General features: G+C 50.5%; 1 protein-coding gene across 4 annotated transcripts in view; it reads left to right on the top strand.

Annotated features, from left to right (window-relative positions):
* The window catches only part of AP1S3 (adaptor related protein complex 1 subunit sigma 3), a 252787-nt gene extending 233672 nt beyond the window's left edge, over positions 1–19115 (top strand). For 2 of the 4 annotated variants that reach the window (XM_085634287.1, XM_085634288.1), the window contains exon 5: positions 17345–19115. In XM_085634287.1, the coding sequence (XP_085490413.1) occupies positions 17345–17380 (36 nt within the window). In that variant the 3' untranslated portion in view covers positions 17381–19115. The remainder of the gene's footprint in view (positions 1–17344) is intronic. The other 2 variants (XM_085634289.1, XM_085634290.1) reach the window with 1 other exon arrangement.
* The last annotated feature ends 760 nt before the right edge of the window (positions 19116–19875 follow it).

Genomic DNA, 19875 nt, shown 5'->3' with positions numbered 1-19875 from the left:
AAACGTTTTGGAGCACAAATCCACATTTTCATGTTATCATTCGTTTGTAAACATATCTTTTGTCCTAGATCTGCAGTTGTATGGAACACTTTTAGAAGCAGAATTCACATGTAGGTGCATAATCCACTTTACAGCAAATGTGAAAAGAGGTATCCGAGTAAACAAATCACATTTTAGACTAAAGGCATGTTTTGGTGAATAATCTCTTGGATTCAAAATTGTCAATGGTGCAACATCAACTGGAGTGCAGAAACACGTGTAGGTGAAAATCATATTTAGGTGCACAGCCGCCGTTGGTGCAGCATCAAACTCAGTGTGAAAACACTTTAAGGATCATAAACCACCTCTTTTACAGTTAATAGATATTCTTTAATGTCTATACACATCTGGAATTGTTTGGTCTCTAGGTAGGAGGAAAAACATACCTATTAGCAAACATTAAACTCTAAAACTAATACTCCTGTGGCCTGAACAAAATGTGAATGACCTGTTCTTAAAAACATGGCTGAAAGGGACCGACCCAAACAGACTAATGGCTGAGGGTGGCTGAGGTAAAACCCCGGATGATGAGTGTTTTTTGTGTTTACATGAGTGGTAGCAGATATCTAAAGGTGCTTGGCCTAAAAATGATCGCAAAACCTTGGAAATTAGAAATTGGTAAATTAGTCAGGCTTTGGAAATTCCTGAACAGAAGAGAACGATTGTGATTTAATGTACTAACAATGTGGTTGCCTGTTCTGTAATGAAGAAGACGTTTAGAAATTTCAACTTTGTGATGTAAAATGTACATTGTAAGCTATTCCTTATCTTTGCTCCCAAAAGAGAAATCTGTGTTCTAGACTTTACAACAATGCAGTTAATTGTTTTAATAAATAAAGGGGACTAAGACAACTCATTATTGACTGTAACTGGATCATATACAGTTGTGCTATTCTTTTAGGACAGGTACTGGGAGTTAGGAATTATTGTACACTCCGTTAGAACAATCCTAGAAGCTGTGCCTCCGTTTAGTTCAATGTCCGATTTGTAATCCTATTTCACTTTTGAGAGCAAAACGCAACCAAGGTTGTGCAAATAAAATTCAGTATAGGCCTTGTAGGTCAAAAAAGAAGGGGGCCTTACAACTAAGCTCCTGAACGTGCGACAAATCACTTATCCATGTTTCATTTGCATGGACGGCGTAAGAGGCAGATAATGTTGCTAAGACACACAATTCATAAAAATGTATCATGACGCGTGTTAGACCCGGCCCTCGTAACATAGCTAGACCTGGCCCCTGCACCTCACACCAGCCCCCAAACCCACGGCCTAGCCGATCCTTCCCACCAGAACTCACACGCACCCCACCCGGACTTCCCCGTCCGTGGCCTTCCTCCCTTCGGCCACACCGGGCCCGCGTGCCCACTTCATGCACCAAGATGGCCGCCCGGCCCCAGCGCGACCCTGGCCTAGAGGCGCCACTCCGGCTGGAGGACATCACGCTCCCCTTGGGATGAGAGAGGGAGGAGCAGTTTCTATCACACCTCTGCGCTTCCATGGGACGGTGGCTTTCGATCGACCTGCCGGCCTCCCCGAGGGCTGGCTCCACGCCTGCTGGGTGTCTGGGACTCCTCCCGACCCAGCCCTGAAAGGATCAAAAGACAATGGCAGGAAACCCCAACAAGCGACCCCCAGGTGACAAGACCCCTGCCTGCACAGACTCCGGACATCAAAGAGGGGTCGCCCTATAACAAGGGGTGCTCTGGGACTGTCCGGCAGATTCGCCTTGGAACACCTGAGCCCTGCTGAGTGACTCGCGGCTCCCTGAAGATCTTAAGACCTCCGAACTTGTGCTTGAGCCCTGCTGAGTGACTCGCGGCTCCCTGAAGATCGTAAGACCTCCGAACTTGTGCTTGAGCCCTGCTGAGTGACTCGCGGCTCCTCGAAGATCGTAAGACCACCGAACTTGTAACCGAGCCCTGCTGAGTGACTCGCGGCTCCCACCGACTCTCTTGGTCCCGCCGGACCCCACGACGACAAGCGTATCCCCCAGCTCGAGGATTGTGAGCTGTGCGCCGGGTACGCTCCTGCATTTGATCCATATCCCCAAAGACTGTCCCGCTACCTCCTAACCCCCTCCAAGACTCTGTGAGCCCACGCTCTGCTTGTATATATTTGCCTGGCTGATCATAAAGATCCTACCACTTCGATCTGATAAAGATTTGCTCTTAAGAACTCCTCGTGTGGTGTCTCTCTGTCGTGTGGTGCCGAGTGTGCGATCCTAGATACGAGGTACCTCCCCTGAGGAGTCTCCCGCCAGTGCCCGGCTACGATACCTCGAGGGTGGGTCTCAGGGCAGTCAGGGCCCCCTCCGGGCCCCTCTGAGGCGGCCTTCTAACATTGGTGGCAAGCGACGGGATTCGGGCCCATAATCTAGAGATCGTACCGTGAACGGCTGACGCACTACCGACAAAGATGGCAGAAGGAAACGCCGTGGTTCTCATAGAAAACGACGCCAGTACCGTGTTCCAGGTGGAACAGCTGGAAGAGTACACTCACAAGGAACTAAAACAATTCTGTAAGGAACTCAGAATCGCTACCACTGGTCTCAACACCAAAGAAGATATGCAAAAGGCACTGAAAGCTTGGGTGGATTCTGGAGCCTCCCGCCCAGAAGGAACGGGGGAGCCCCACGACGAAGCGGGACCCTCCCAAGGAGAACGCAGCAGCAACCAGGTGCGAGGCTTCGTACCAGACGGGGGCCTATCCCCGGAGGAACTCGCAGACAGAGAAAAAAGTCGCCATCACGAGCTCGAATTAGCCAAACTCAAAATTGAGGGCGAGTTGAAATTAGCCGAGAAAAAGCTAGCAGTAGAACAGTTGCGAGTACAAGGAGAACTAGAAGAGAAGAAACTCCAACGAGAACACGAGGGAAGGAGACTTCAACTGGAACATGAACGCAGCCTGAAGGAAATAGAATTGAAAGCAAGAAGCGAAGAAACGCGGCCCCCGGGGAACCGGGAGGTGGCCGCCCCGACGGAGCAGAAGGTCCACATCCCCAAGGATGTGGTCAAAGAATATTACAAAAATGATGACATTCAGCAGTGGTTCCGGGCCTACGAGGTCGCCATGACCTCCCATCGGGTCCCGCAGAAGGATTGGGGGGCTGGGTTATGGGGACGATTCCTGAGCGAAGGAAGAGACACCCTGCTCGACCTACCCACCTCCATGCAAACCTCCTATGAACACATGAAAGCGGCCCTCCTCACAAGGTACGGCCTCACCTCGGAGATGTACCGCCAGCGGTTCCGGGACTGCAGGAAGATCCCGGGTACCACCTGGGTGGAATATGTGAATTTCTTCAGCCGCGCCTTCGATGGGTGGATCAAGGGCAGCAAGGTAACCACCATGGAAGAACTAACCGACCTTATGTTGTGGGAACACCTGGCGGCCAACTGCTTTGTGGAACTATGCCAGCATCTGCTCGACAGCAAGCTCACGGACCCAAGAAAGCTGGCTGTCGAGGCGGATCGCTGGACCAACACCCGGGTCTCCCGGGGCCCTGTAGGAGAGTACCCCCGAGCCAGTCAGGGACCACCCCGCCAGAGAGGGGGGGGAAACCAGGGAGGGCAGAGAGAGTCCCAAGCTAGTCCACCGAAGTCCCAACCTCCACCTTTCCCGGCACCCCCACCAGCTGTATCCGCCCCCCCCTTAGACGGGGGCACCGGGTAACCATCACTTGTTTCCGTTGCCAGAAGCCCGGGCATTACGCCAACGACCCTGAATGCCCCATGGCCCCACGCACCACCCAGGCAGCACTCCCTGCTAGACAGATAGCCAATGTAGCCCTGGGGGAGGAGGTTGAGGAGGCCGAGGAGTGGGAACCCGCAGCTATGGCCCTAGTATCCTTAGGAGATAGGGCGATGGTCCCTGGGAGCCTCCTGCCCTCTAACACAAAGAAATATGGGCAGCTCGTAACGATCAATGGCCACCAAGTAGAAGCCCTCCGTGACACCGGGGCCAGCATCACCGGTGTCCTCAGCCATTTAGTACACGAAGACCAGGTCCTCCCCAACGTCTTTTGCCCTGCCATTTCAGCCGACAACACAGAAAGCCTATGTAAGGTAGCCCTGGTGCCCTTTGAGTGGGGAGGGGTGGTCGGTAAACTAAAGGTTGCAGTGAGAACCTCCCAGCCCGTCGACTGTCTCCTGGGGAACGACCTGGAAAGTTCCCCCTGGGGACAAGTTGAGCGCAAAACCCACCTAGGGATGATGGGCCTCCCTGAGTGGGTGTGCGCCACCACTCGATCCATGGCGGCTCGACTGACCCCCCTGAGGGAAGTCGACGACGCCCCGATCCCTGAAGATAGGATGATCCCAGCCGAGGGTCCCCCCATTCCCCCACCAGAAGAGCCGATCGCCAGTGACGAACCCCCGCCTTCCGACTCCACCCCAGTCACCGAGGTAGGCGACCTGCCCGAATTAGCCCATTGGCGCCATGAGGGGGGCCCCTCCCGAGAAGTGTTCTGCCGAGAACAGGCTACCTGTCCCTCCCTGGTCGGGCCCCGGCAACTGGCAGAGGCCCAGGCCGCAGGCGACCAGACGGGGACGCACCGGGTGTATTGGGAGAATGACCTTCTGTACAGCGAACAGAAGTCGGTGGAGCTAGGGTCCGGCCGGGTGCTGGTGGTACCCCTACGCTTCCGAAACCTCCTCCTGGGCTTGGCCCACGATGTTCCCCTCGCAGGCCACTTGGGCCAGGACAAAACGTACAGTCGCCTCGTGACCCACTTCTACTGGCCCAGAATGAAAGCAGATGTAGGACACCACTGCAAGTCCTGTCCCACGTGCCAGGCCAGTGGGAAGAGCGGAGGGAAGAGCAAGGCTCCCCTCCAACCCTTCCCTGTCGTCAGTACCCCTTTTGAGCGGGTCGGGATCGACATTGTAGGGCCCCTGGACCCCCCAACTTCCCAAGGGCACCGGTTCATCCTCGTCCTGGTGGACCATGCCACCCGTTACCCTGAGGCCATCCCCCTGCGCACCGTCACGGCCCCCGTGGTGGGCCGGGCGTTGATGGGAATCTTCTCCCGCATGGGTTTCCCCCGCGAGGTCGTGAGCGATCGCGGTACCAACTTTATCTCCCGATACATGAAGTCCTTATGGCAACAATGCGGGGTGTCCTATAAGTTCACCACCCCGTACCACCCCCAAGGAAACGGCCTGGTAGAGCGGTTTAACCGGACTCTGAAGGGGATGATCGCGGGCCTGGAAGAGCCCCTCCGGCGTAAGTGGGACGTCCTGCTCCCCTGCCTCCTATTCGCATACCGCGAAGTTCCCCAGAAATCCTTGGGGTTCAGCCCCTTTGAGTTACTCTACGGGCACCCCGTCAGGGGGCCCCTCAGCCTGGTCAAGGAAGGCTAGGAGGCGGCGCCCCGAGGCCCCCCCCCGAGATGTGTTCCGTTACGTCCTGACCCTCCGAAACCAGACTAGAAGGTTCCGAGAGATGGCCGAGGCCAACCTGGAGGCGAGTCAGGAGGAGATGAAGCGCTGGTACGACCAGAACGCCACTCTGGTCGAGTTTCAGCCGGGCCAGCAGGTATGGGTCATGGCCCCCGTGAAACCCTGCGCCCTCCAGGATAAATGGACCGGGCCCTTCAAGGTGGTTGAGCGGAAGAGCCAGGTCACGTACTTGGTGGACGTCCAGTCCCCCCGGGACCCCCTCCGGGTCCTCCACGTGAACCGCCTCAAGCCCCACTTTGTGCGAACGGAGCTGAGCCTCCTACTGGCCACTGATGATGGGTCCGAGGAGGAGTCAGATCCTCTCCCGGATCTCCTGTGCACCAAAGAGAAGGACGGCTCCGTAGAGGGAGTGAACCTCTCCCCGTCTCTCACTCCCCAGCAACGTGAAGATTGCCGCCAGCTCCTAGGGCAGTTCGCGGACCTCTTCTCCCTGGTCCCTAAGGTCACCGACTGGTGTGTCCATGACGTGGATACCGGGGACAGTCCGCCAGTGAGACACCGGGCCTACCGAGTCCCTGATCGGGTCCGGTCCTGCATCCAAGCCGAAGTCTCGAAAATGTTGACCCTAGGCGTGATCGAACCCTCAATTTGGGAAAAAGGGGGTGGTGATGGACAGAGTTTCTGAATGATGCAGAATACTCTTACCAAGTCAAGAGATCATGGTTTTAATCCATCACCGTTTTTTAGCTCACTGCACCATCCCAGCTCAGAACCTGGCTACATGCAAATTAGTCTGTACCTGTCCCAGTGCATGATGGGAACAGGGCAAACCAAACTACCAAGCCAATTCTTATACTGGGATGGAAACCAGCTTCCGGGGACCGGTTTCTGGCATCACAGCCTTCGTCGGCCCGGCTTGCCTGAATCCTGATGGTGCAATGAGCAAGGGACTCACGTCTGAGCATACCCTCCCACACTGAGTGTGGATGAAATCGATTTGGGAAAAAGGGGGTGGTGATGGACAGAGTTTCTGAATGATGCAGAATACTCTTACCAAGTCAAGAGATCATGGTTTTAATCCATCACCGTTTTTTAGCTCACTGCACCATCCCAGCTCAGAACCTGGCTACATGCAAATTAGTCTGTACCTGTCCCAGTGCATGATGGGAACAGGGCAAACCAAACTACCAAGCCAATTCTTATACTGGGATGGAAACAAGCTTCCGGGGACCGGTTTCTGGCATCACAGCCTTCGTCGGCCCGGCTTGCCTGAATCCTGATGGTGCAATGAGCAAGGGACTCACGTCTGAGCATACCCTCCCACACTGAGTGTGGATGAAATCGATTTGGGAAAAAGGGGGTGGTGATGGACAGAGTTTCTGAATGATGCAGAATACTCTTACCAAGTCAAGAGATCATGGTTTTAATCCATCACCGTTTTTTAGCTCACTGCACCATCCCAGCTCAGAACCTGGCTACATGCAAATTAGTCTGTACCTGTCCCAGTGCATGATGGGAACAGGGCAAACCAAACTACCAAGCCAATTCTTATACTGGGATGGAAACAAGCTTCCGGGGACCGGTTTCTGGCATCACAGCCTTCGTCGGCCCGGCTTGCCTGAATCCTGATGGTGCAATGAGCAAGGGACTCACGTCTGAGCATACCCTCCCACACTGAGTGTGGATGAAATCGATTTGGGAAAAAGGGGGTGGTGATGGACAGAGTTTCTGAATGATGCAGAATACTCTTACCAAGTCAAGAGATCATGGTTTTAATCCATCACCGTTTTTTAGCTCACTGCACCATCCCAGCTCAGAACCTGGCTACATGCAAATTAGTCTGTACCTGTCCCAGTGCATGATGGGAACAGGGCAAACCAAACTACCAAGCCAATTCTTATACTGGGATGGAAACAAGCTTCCGGGGACCGGTTTCTGGCATCACAGCCTTCGTCGGCCCGGCTTGCCTGAATCCTGATGGTGCAATGAGCAAGGGACTCACGTCTGAGCATACCCTCCCACACTGAGTGTGGATGAAATCGATTTGGGAAAAAGGGGGTGGTGATGGACAGAGTTTCTGAATGATGCAGAATACTCTTACCAAGTCAAGAGATCATGGTTTTAATCCATCACCGTTTTTTAGCTCACTGCACCATCCCAGCTCAGAACCTGGCTACATGCAAATTAGTCTGTACCTGTCCCAGTGCATGATGGGAACAGGGCAAACCAAACTACCAAGCCAATTCTTATACTGGGATGGAAACAAGCTTCCGGGGACCGGTTTCTGGCATCACAGCCTTCGTCGGCCCGGCTTGCCTGAATCCTGATGGTGCAATGAGCAAGGGACTCACGTCTGAGCATACCCTCCCACACTGAGTGTGGATGAAATCGATTTGGGAAAAAGGGGGTGGTGATGGACAGAGTTTCTGAATGAAGCAGAATACTCTTACCAAGTCAAGAGATCATGGTTTTAATCCATCACCGTTTTTTAGCTCACTGCACCATCCCAGCTCAGAACCTGGCTACATGCAAATTAGTCTGTACCTGTCCCAGTGCATGATGGGAACAGGGCAAACCAAACTACCAAGCCAATTCTTATACTGGGATGGAAACAAGCTTCCGGGGACCGGTTTCTGGCATCACAGCCTTCGTCGGCCCGGCTTGCCTGAATCCTGATGGTGCAATGAGCAAGGGACTCACGTCTGAGCATACCCTCCCACACTGAGTGTGGATGAAATCGATGTGGGAGGGTATGCTCAGACGTGAGTCCCTTGCTCATTGCACCATCAGGATTCAGGCAAGCCGGGCCGACGAAGGCTGTGATGCCAGAAACCGGTCCCCGGAAGCTTGTTTCCTTCCCAGTATAAGAATTGGCTTGGTAGTTTGGTTTGCCCTGTTCCCATCATGCACTGGGACAGGTACAGACTAATTTGCATGTAGCCAGGTTCTGAGCTGGGATGGTGCAGTGAGCTAAAAAACGGTGTTGGATTAAAACCATGATCTCTTGACTTGGTAAGAGTATTCTGCATCATTCAGAAACTCTGTCCATCACCACCCCCTTTTTCCCAAATCGATTTTATCCACACTCAGTGTGGGAGGGTATGCTCAGACGTGAGTCCCTTGCTCATTGCACCATCAGGATTCAGGCAAGCCGGGCCGACGAAGGCTGTGATGCCAGAAACCGGTCCCCGGAAGCTTGTTTCCTTCCCAGTATAAGAATTGGCTTGGTAGTTTGGTTTGCCCTGTTCCCATCATGCACTGGGACAGGTACAGACTAATTTGCATGTAGCCAGGTTCTGAGCTGGGATGGTGCAGTGAGCTAAAAAACGGTGTTGGATTAAAACCATGATCTCTTGACTTGGTAAGAGTATTCTGCATCATTCAGAAACTCTGTCCATCACCACCCCCTTTTTCCCAAAGTGATCGAACCCTCAGACAGCCCCTGGGCCAGCCCCGTGGTCCTGGTCCCAAAAGCAGCTGCCCCCGGGGTCGCACCAGAACTCCGCTTCTGCGTGGACTACCGGGGACTCAATGAAGTCACCCGAGCCGATGCCCACCCCATTCCCCGAGCCGACGAGCTCATTGTCCGGCTCGGGGCTGCTCGGTTCCTCAGCACCTTCGATCTCACCTGCGGCTACTGGCAAATTGCGCTCACAGAAGGAGCCAAGGAGCGGTCCGCCTTCTCCACCCCGGATGGGCACTATCGCTTTCGCGTGATGCCCTTCGGGATGAAAAATGCCCCGGCCACCTTCCAGCGACTGGTAAATAGAGTCCTGGCCGGGCTTGAAAAATTCAGTGCCGCATATCTCGACGATATCGCAGTTTTTAGCTCCGAGTGGAGTGAGCACCTCCAGCACCTTCGGAGGGTGCTGACCGCCCTGCGCCAGGCAGGCCTCACCGTGAAAGCCAGTAAGTGCCAGATTGGGCAAGGTTCGGTAACCTACCTGGGGCACCAGGTCGGAAGCGGGCAGGTCGCCCCTCTACAGCCCAAAATCGACGCCATCCTAGCCTGGGAACCCCCCACTACCCAAACGGAGGTCAGAGCCTTTCTGGGCCTCACGGGCTACTACCGGAGATTCATCCGGAATTACGGCAGCCTGGTCGGTCCCCTCACGGGACTCACGTCCAAAAAGCAGCCCAAGAAGGTCCAATTGTCCCCTGCCTGCCAAGAGGCGTTCGAGGCCCTGAAAGCGGCCATGTGTACTGCCCCCGTCCTCCAGGCCCCCGACTACTCCAAAGAGTTTGTGGTACAAACTGATGCTTCCGAGCATGGCATCGGGGCAGTCCTCTCCCAGGTAAATGACCAAGGCCTAGACCAGCCCGTAGCCTTCCTCAGCCGAAGACTATTGCCCAGGGAACAGAGATGGAGCACCATCGAGCGAGAGGCATTCGCCGTAGTCTGGGCCCTCAAGAAACTACGCCCTTACCTGTTCGGCACCCATTTCAAGGTCCAAACCGACCATCGCCCCTTGCGGTGGCTCATGCAGATGCGAGGGGAAAACCCCAAGCTACTGCGGTGGTCAATCTCCCTCCAGGGGATGGATTTCACCGTGGAGCATCGCCCTGGGGCTGACCACGCCAACGCCGATGGCCTCTCCCGGTTCTTCCGCCTCAGCGAAGAGAACCCCCAAGAAGATGGGTAGTTCTCTCCAGCTTTCAGCTGGGGGGGACGCGTGTTAGACCCGGCCCTCGTAACATAGCTAGACCTGGCCCCTGCACCTCACACCAGCCCCCAAACCCACGGCCTAGCCGATCCTTCCCACCAGAACTCACACGCACCCCACCCGGACTTCCCCGTCCGTGGCCGTCCTCCCTTCGGCCACACCGGGCCCGCGTGCCCACTTCATGCACCAAGATGGCCGCCCGGCCCCAGCGCGACCCTGGCCTAGAGGCGCCACTCCGGCTGGATGACATCACGCTCCCCTTGGGATGAGAGAGGGAGGAGCAGTTTCTATCACACCTCTGCGCTTCCCTGGGACGGTGGGTTTCGATCGACCTGCCGGCCTCCCCGAGGGCTGGCTCCACGCCTGCTGGGTGTCTGGGACTCCTCCCGACCCAGCCCTGAAAGGATCAAAAGACAATGGCAGGAAACCCCAACAAGCGACCCCCAGGTGACAAGACCCCTGCCTGCACAGACTCCGGACATCAAAGAGGGGTCGCCCTATAACAAGGGGTGCTCTGGGACTGTCCGGCAGATTCGCCTTGGAACACCTGAGCCCTGCTGAGTGACTCGCGGCTCCCTGAAGATCGTAAGACCTCCGAACTTGTGCTTGAGCCCTGCTGAGTGACTCGCGGCTCCCTGAAGATCGTAAGACCTCCGAACTTGTGCTTGAGCCCTGCTGAGTGACTCGCGGCTCCTCGAAGATCGTAAGACCACCGAACTTGTAACCGAGCCCTGCTGAGTGACTCGCGGCTCCCACCGACTCTCTTGGTCCCGCCGGACCCCACGACGACAAGCGTATCCCCCAGCTCGAGGATTGTGAGCTGTGCGCCTGGTACGCTCCTGCATTTGATCCATATCCCCAAAGACTGTCCCGCTACCTCCTAACCCCCTCCGAGACTCTGTGAGCCCACGCTCTGCTTGTATATATTTGCCTGGCTGATCATAAAGATCCTACCACTTCGATCTGATAAAGATTTGCTCTTAAGAACTCCTCGTGTGGTGTCTCTCTGTCGTGTGGTGCCGAGTGTGCGATCCTAGATACGAGGTTCCTCCCCTGAGGAGTCTCCCGCCAGTGCCCGGCTACGATACCTCGAGGGTGGGTCTCAGGGCAGTCAGGGCCCCCTCCGGGCCCCTCTGAGGCGGCCTTCTAACAACGCACATACGGCTGTGGTCGTTATTGTCACGAACACAGTCTTGGGTATAAATAATGGTGCTCGATATTATCATCTTTTTTGACCTACAAGGCCTATACTGAACCATATATTCGAATATAGGGACTCTTTAAACAATTACCTATATGTCCTGAAGATGGTCTGATGGACGATCCTGCCACAACAGACCAAAACGTCGACTGTTACGTCTATTTCCTTGTCATTTATTGTTCCTGAGGATTTGTTATCTATTGTTTTAGACTCATTTCCCTTGATTGATTGATTTGGAATAGATGTATACACATGATTTGTAGGTTCTTTTATATTTCCTCCATCATGGTGTTTTGTTTTTTGAATGTGCCCTACTGATTTATGATTACATTAAATTTGTATTTGTTTTGAAAAAAAGATATACCTGTGTTCTTTAAAAGCTGAATATTCAAATAATCTCATTGATGATTGGATTTATTCTAAGTTGAGCTATCAATTTGAGCTCAACACTTAAATCACCAGTTGCAATTTAAATCTGAGTAAGATTAATGAATGAAACCCCTTGCAGGCACCATTACTCATTATTAACGTCTAAAAGTGGCATTTCTAAAATAGTGATAATAAATCTGCGCACACCAGTATGCAGCATTTATTATTACTATTACAAACATACCAAACTTGACCAGGCTGCTCCTCTCCTATCAGGAATTACCACTGAAACACTTATCAGGGAATCCCCAATTCATTCCTATGAGAGGGCAGCCTCACAGCATTGAGAAACTATAATGGCTGTTTGTCACTACCAGGACATGTCACACAATTAAGGTACATGTCCTACCTTTTACCTACATTGCACCCTGCCAATATGGCTAGCTAGGGCCTACCTTAGGGATGACTGACATGTAGCAAAAGGGGGGTCACAGAAGGGGCACCCACTTTATGTGCCACGTCACAGCGGCAGTAAACTGCGTGCAAAGGCCCTGCAATGGCAGAGGCCTGAGACTGGTTTGAAAGGCTACTTTGGTGGGCGGCGCAATCAGCGCTGCAAGCCCACCAGTAGCATTTTAATTTACTGGCCCTGGGTATCTGAGATACCACTTTACAAGGGAGTGACAGGTAAATTAAATACGCCAAACAGGTGTAGACCAATCTTACCATATTTACCACAGAGAGCGCACACACTTTATACTGGACGGCAGTGCTAAAGTGCCCAGAGTCCTAAAACCACCAACACCAGGTCACAAAAAAGACTAGGAGGAAGGCAAAAAAGTTTAGGGATGACCCTGCAAAAAGGGCCAAGTCCAACAGCTTCCCTGGATTAGGATGTGGTGCACATTGTATCAGACCTACATCATTCATTGTGTTGCAGTGTTTAATGCAGTGACCCCATTCTTTTGAGAACATGAGCAAGTGATCAGGAGACTGGCTGAAGAGTGCCTAGCGGTTATAGGGAGCCAGAAAGTACTGCTTCTAGGATACATTGGTTGAGGAGGGACAGACCAGCTGTGTGGGCTCCTGACAGGCTGAGGTTCTGTGCAGGTCTGTTTGTGTTTGAGGTGCAAATGTTCAAGTGTGTTCAGTTAGTTGGAAAGTTTGCGGCAGTAGAATGCTCGGGTTCCGCCAGGGAGTACCCTCACACTTGGTTCCGACCCAGCTGCCCGAGGTCGGATGACTGGATGCAGAGAGGTCCTGTTGAATGGTTCCCTAGACTAGGATGGACTGTCACACCGCAAATTATACAAGCTCTTTGGAAATCAGGCGTTTGATTTTAGCTAAAAGGCAAGTACTCTGCAAGCTACAGATTAGTTTGCTTTGTATGTGAAAGTTTGAACCTAACTGAGTCAAGATTGTTTCATAATTTCACCAATAAGCTACAAACTCCTGGTTTAGAAATTCTAAGTGTGAAAGGTTTGTGTCGTTTCTAACAAACCTGTAAAGTGGCTGTGCCTGATTTCATAGACATATTTTAGCCGTTGTATGACTGTTCTTTAAGGTGGCAGTGCTGTGGCCTTTATGGATTCTGAGGCCCATGTCGGCCAGGTGCGCACTCAGTAAAACTCAACCAGATAAGTTTTAACAAATGGGCAAAGTGGGCAATTGCCGAAACGCCCCAGCTTCTAGGGGGCCCAGGGCTTAATTTGTGCCGGTGCTTTCCGGTGCTTAGCACCGGCACTTATTTGACAGGGCCGGGTCTACAGTACGCATCGGCTGCGCAAGTCACATTTATTTTTGAATTTAACTTACTACTGTACTCTCGTGCAGCCGCTGCGTGTTTTTCACATCTGCTGAGTGGGTCACAACGCCGGTGGTTAAAAGTGTTGCTGTGGGACTTAGGCACTTAGCCTGCTGCAGAGGAAATTCATTATTCAGATACATTTAAATATCTAACTGTTTTAATGGCGGCACACTGCGCGCCAGGGCGGTCTTAGCCACGTGCCTGTGGGCGGGCCGCAGCGCCGGAGGACACGGATTTGGGCTGGATTTTGGTTATATTGGGGTAGGGGCTGGGCGGCAATATGCGCAGATTTCTTTCACATTGCCCCGCCCCAGCATAACCACCGCAGCGCGCAGCAGCTCACCAAGAGTCATCTTGTTCCAGTCGGCCCGACCCCCGACGACCGTGGCGTTGCGGGCATCGATCTGCTAGTAAGTAGCAGTGCTGTGTCTGGTAGTAGTAAGCAGCTCAAGGCCTAGACTGAGACTGCTTTGTGGGGAAAAAATGAATAAATTAAGCATGCTATGTAAAGCGCTCCAATACCTTCGGGTCGAGTTCTCGCTATGTAAATATGCAACCAAAGAGGGATTTACGGGAGAGAGTGTTCTCTGGCACGTGCGCTTTCAAATTTCTATTGTTGGGCCTCACGAAAAACCTTGCAAACGTTTTGGGTAGTTCGCAAAAACTCTGGCAGGCTGCAGCCACAAATGTGAAAACTGTACGACGAAGCCTTCACTGAGTGGAAAGAGTTACCGGGATCGGGTTACGAGTCTCGGGGTCGACTATCCTGTGATTCTGGGCAAATCAGTTAATCTCCCCGCGCCTTCCAAAAAATGAATCTTTTCTGGTGAAATGTAACTGGTGCTAATGTAAAACACATACCTTCGGGTCGAGTTCGCGCTATGTAAATATGCAACCAAAGAGGGATTTACGGGAGAGAGTGTTCTCTGGCACGTGCACTTTCAAATTTCTATTGTTTGGCCTCACGAAAAACCTTGCAAACGTTTTGGGTAGTTTGCAAAAACTCTGGCAGGCTGCGGCCACAAATGTGAAAACTGTACGAAGAAGCCTTCCCTGAGTGGAAAGAGTTGCCGGGATCGGGTTACGAGTCTCGGGGTCGACTATCCTGTGATTCTGGGCAAATCACTTAATCTCCCCTCGCCTTCCAAAAAATGAATCTTTTCTGGTGAAATGTAACAGGTGCTAATGTAAAGCACTACAATAACTTCGGGGCATGTTTGCACTATACAAAACCGCAAAAAAAGGGCCACTTGGCCACACAAAGTCTGAGAGCATCCAGCAGTAGTCTATGGGTTTTCAAATTTAGCACCCCAACGAAATATAGAGCAAAACCAAACCTATATGTGCCGTGACAGGAGAAAAACGTTTTTAATCAAATTGGGCCATCTTACGTCTGCAGAAAAAAGTGAAAAAATATACATAGAGAGATATCATTGCGGATATAGAAGAGGGTGGTGGGAAGCTACGCATTTCTACTGATGGTGGTAAACTCTGCTTGCCCATATATGGGCAAGGGAAGCTATGCATTTCTATTGGTGGTGGCAAGCTCGGCGTTGGTGTTCTTGCTCATGTATGGGTTAGGGGAATTTCAGTTGTCACCAGAGTTACCTTGGATCAATAATTGTAGTTTCTGCTAGACTGGTGAATGGTACTAGAATATGTTAGCTTGGGTTTGGTTCTTGGGTGTCCCACCCAACTCCCCTTCTAGGGTGAATATTGCAAGAATTAATTCCGGAATATTTCCTTCTATCACTTCTTCTGTTGATCTCTTTTTGAGAACACAAGGCGGCTGAAAGTCTCTTCGGTGTATTGGGGAGCGTAGGTATGTATGGACGTTTTTGGGAGAAACTTTGAAGGAGCTATAGACATGCCCTGATGTCTTTACATTTGGTTAAAGGATGTTTTTGTCGAGGCACGACAAACTCTCAAAATCAAATCCTCTGACCCATAGCCCTACACAATAATATAATCCCAAAGTAATAAACAAATGCATCAATCTCTTTCTTATCTCCCCATCCTGAAACACATCAGCCGCCCGGACCTCTCCTGACTCTAATACTCCCTCTCCTGTCCAGCAACACATCTCATGCACCTTCACACACCTCTGGACCATCCTGCTCCTGACAGTCTCCTGGCCTTGTATCTCTTCACTGCCCTTGTCAGTGTTTACCTTCCTTGGCTAACCAGCCTGCGACCACACGTGACTGCTGAAAGGACAGGGCTGTTTTCCGATCTACTGGTCTATTTAGCCTGAGGGTTTAAAACAGGCTGCAGCGGTCTTGGTGCTTTTGAGTTAATTCCTTGTGTTTGAGATGGAAGGCATGTTGGATGTGAGTGAAGTTAGCTGTGCAGAGCTGGTACAGTGCTATGTGGCCCAGCTTCCCTGGATGGCAAGGAGGTGCCACTGCCATCACAGTAGGGCCTTCAGGGCAGTGAAAACTGGCTCCCTATGAGGGGGCCTTGAGGTTTGAAGTGGATGGAGTAGAATGACTAGTTCTACTGTCCCATCTGAGGTCTGCACAAGGATCCTACCTTCAGGAAAATGCCATGGTTGTTCCTGTTTTAACTCTCAACTCCCCATCCCCCCACCCCGTCTGAAGGCACCCATGCTCATGGGGTTGAGTAGGACCCGGTTGAGCCCTCTGCTTACAGCTGCAAATTGTTGTTGGCTTGAGTGAGCTGCCAGGACCTTTCTATGCTCTAGAGTTGTAAAGGCCCCCCCCCCCTCATAGCAATGCTGTTGACTGGCTGCAGGCAGGGTATTTAAATGTAGGGTGCCTGGAACCTTAGTGCCAGTGCTTAATTTGAGCCGGTTGTTTCCAGTGCTCAGCACTGCAGTTAATCACCAACACCGGCACTTTTCCTAAGCACCAATCAATTCTGAAGTCGGTAGCTCTGGCCAATGTGCCACATCCTCTCCCCACTTTCATGGTTAGCAGTTGAATCTGTTTTTAGCGGCGCTAACAGGAGAAATGAGCTGGAGCACGCTGCCTCCTAATGAGAGCCCCTGCATTATGGAGTTAAGTTGTTTACAAATTAACCACTGATTACATCTGACTTTTAGCAGTGCCAGTTGAGGATGTGGGAGGGGCTAATAGAGTGGGTGGAGCCGGTGGAGGAAATGGGTGGAGCCGAAGAAAAGTAGGTGTGGCCTCCCAAAAACATTTGAGCACCTGCACTTCATATTTTACAAATTAAGCACTGAGGGGGCCCCCTTAGAAGAATACATTTTGTCTCCATGTAGATCACCTGTGTGTATGACAGTCTCAATCTCTCTCCCCTCTGTCTACCACCACCTCTGAATCTGTCTTTCATTGCCTAGTGTCATCTTAATGATTGTTGGGGCCCCGGAAAAGACCTATTTCACACTTTTGTGTGTGAATCCCATTTGTTTGGCATCATGTAGTTTTCAATTAGCAGAAAATGGCTAATAAAATCAAAGTTATTACCAACAGAGGTTCCCTAAATATTTTTCCCGTGGCCCCAAAACTCCTTAAGAGAGCACTGCTCTAAACATCCAAGTGCGCCTTCCTTGCCTGTTTAGTAACGAGCACAGACTGAAGTGTGACGGTTTCAGATCTGATTGCTTGGGGGGCTCTTCACAAATCTTGTCATTTGCCAGGCCCCTTTTCTCTGCTCTCTAGACCGTGGTGACAATAGTACCCTTGTGACCTGCGTATAGTATTCTATGGCATCAGTTTGCACCACGCGAAAAACATGTATGCTTCCGTATTTTCTTACCTTGCCAATTGTGTTTTTTTAATTTGTTTATTGTGTTCTGTTACCCTAAAACTTGACAAACATGCTATCGACTTTAAGACATCTGAAGTGTGCAATAATTGTTTTTGTTTGTTGTGTTTTTTAGACAATGGAAGAGTACTTGAACAAGCCTACGTTTTAACTTTCATACTTTCTGGACAAATGGTTCAGAGACATTCCTAGCACTGATTTTCTATTCCGTTTGTTGTCATTGCTTTTTTTTATGTGCCGCATCTTCCTGGAAAGAAGATCAGCCAAAGGGAAACGGACTCTTTATAGATTACGAAAATTGAAGTTGAGGGGTGTGAGAAACGAAGCGGCCATTTTAGAGCAAGGACATTTTCTTCAAGGTACCGTCCCACAAGTAGAGCGTGACAAGCACTTTTCGGGAGAAGCCTGCACAGGTGATGTGTTTCTTCAGAAGTCTGCACCATCTCGCGAAATGGCCGCCATTCCCGCTCAGCCTGAGCGGAGAGTTTCGGTACCTGCTGTATTCCTGACACGTCACTCGTCAGCTGCTGTTGGCAACTGTAAATCACCCGTTTTTGTGTATCCCCTTCTGTTGACTGATGTTGAATAAAGTTGGACATGCAGCCTTTTCGTGCTCCTTAGTTCTGCACTTGTGTGGGCGATGACTTTTACTGTGCAGTCCAGGTAGGCTAATCCGGATGTTTGTGGTGCCCATCCTAGAACTTTACCAGGGGCTGAGGCACACCCTCAAAGACAGTAGTATGCCATTAACCCGCCGTGGCTACCTTTCTTCTGACAGGATTGTAAATGTGGGAGAGTTTGCTACCTTTGTTCTAACAGGACTGTAACGCCGAGGGAGCCGTCCCCTGGTTTCTAGTCGGCCCCTCGCGCGCTGGGCGTTTTCCTTCACTGTTAAAAAAATAACCGCGACAGTTGATAATGGAACCGTGGCACAAAGGGCTATTGTCTCAGTGAAGACCGTCTGAGGTATTTTGCAAATGGTTTTACAGTTCTGTTGTTCGTTTCCAAGAACTGTTTTATCAAATCTGGGGCAAGATTACAGCGTGCTCCTATGCTGAAGTCGTTTTGCACCAATGCATATTGATTACATAGGATTTTAAACTGACATTTGCTGTATCTGACGTGAAAAAGCAACTTTCACCAGCTGAACGGTTACAAAACTGACCATGTACTCCGGTCGGTCCAGACGCGTGTGCATATGTCAGTGTAAAATCGCATGTTTAGCAGAGTAATGTATACAACCTGGAAAGGTAAATGATGGTGCAAAACTCAAAGGGTACCAGTGCAGTCGGATAATTCCTGCCCTACTCTTCACCAACAAAAATCACGATAAATTGTGGCTTACTGCTACTTTTTTCAAGTTCAACACCCAAGGTCGCACGAGGGTGGAGAACTACTCTCAAGAGGTAATATACAAGGGGGACCAGAGCCTTGACTCGCATCTCACATTTTTTAATCGAACCGAAAAATATGAGGCGATTACTTCCTGTTTATTGCTAATGTAATGACTTGAATTTCACAGAGAATATTCAAATATATGATATTTAAATTAACACACGGTTACAACAAAACCAATCTCTGATGTTGCCAATGCCCTGAATATATTTTGCGTTTTCCTTTGTTAACCTTTAAAAGGCTGCAAGTCATCTCCATTCTAAATACGCGTGCAACAATAAACTGTATGATTTTTTTTTTCTTTCTTTGACATTTTAATTCTCCTAGGGAACGATATAGAAAATAATAATTTTCAAATGAACAAATGCACAGAGAATATGATCAGGTCTCATGTGGACTGCAAATAAAAAATATAGTTACTGAGCAGTCCTTATGATGCCTTATGAAGATTATTTTATTTTGTCAAAAATAAAAATATTTAATATGCACTAGCAAGTGTAATTGTTGGCAGTTTCATTACTGATTGTTTGCAGATTGATTGTTGTGTCAGCTTCCTTTTCTACACTATCTTTAGATGTTGGTGTTGGGTTATTTAACTTAATGTATTTTGATCCAGTCGCTTACAGGTCATTGTAAAGTTAATAGATTTATGTATAGGTATTTGTAGAGCACATCCCTAGCAAGAGAGCAACTGACTGCTAAGTAAGTGTGTTACGGTTCTAGTATAATTTTCAATGAAGCAGAATGAAGTTGACACCAAGACACGGAAATGACCGTAGACAAAGTCGATTGTATGAAACATAGCAAACACAATAAGATGATGGACGGAGTGCTGAAACTTGTGTACCACTCACCCCCAGTCAAGAGATCTGGGTTTAATCCATTGCTTTCTTGCTCACCATAACACCCCAGTTCAGACCCAGACATATGCAAATCCGTCTTGACCCTGCTCCTCATGGTAACAGTCCACTCGAACTGCTAGGCTACATCCTCCCCGGACTGGAAACAGGCATCCTAGGACCAGTTTCTGGGTATCACCCCTCATCAGCCAGGCTAGCTTGAATCCAGTGGCACAGAGAGCAATATATATTCTGTCAACGAAGTGTTTAGTATTAATCACATGAGTAAATTCACCCCAAGCATGTAGGCAGATGCAGGGATGAGCTTGTAGAGACCTTTAGCACACAAACCTTGTTCACATGACTATTTACTTTGACACACTACCAAGCCCACTTCCAGAATATAGTATTC

The sequence above is a fragment of the Triturus cristatus genome, chromosome 11, assembly GCF_964204655.1.
Source record: "Triturus cristatus chromosome 11, aTriCri1.1, whole genome shotgun sequence".
In the NCBI taxonomy this organism is placed as follows: Eukaryota; Metazoa; Chordata; class Amphibia; order Caudata; family Salamandridae; genus Triturus; species Triturus cristatus.
Note: the sequence above shows the minus strand (reverse complement) of the source record. Positions and strands in the feature narration are given on the sequence as shown.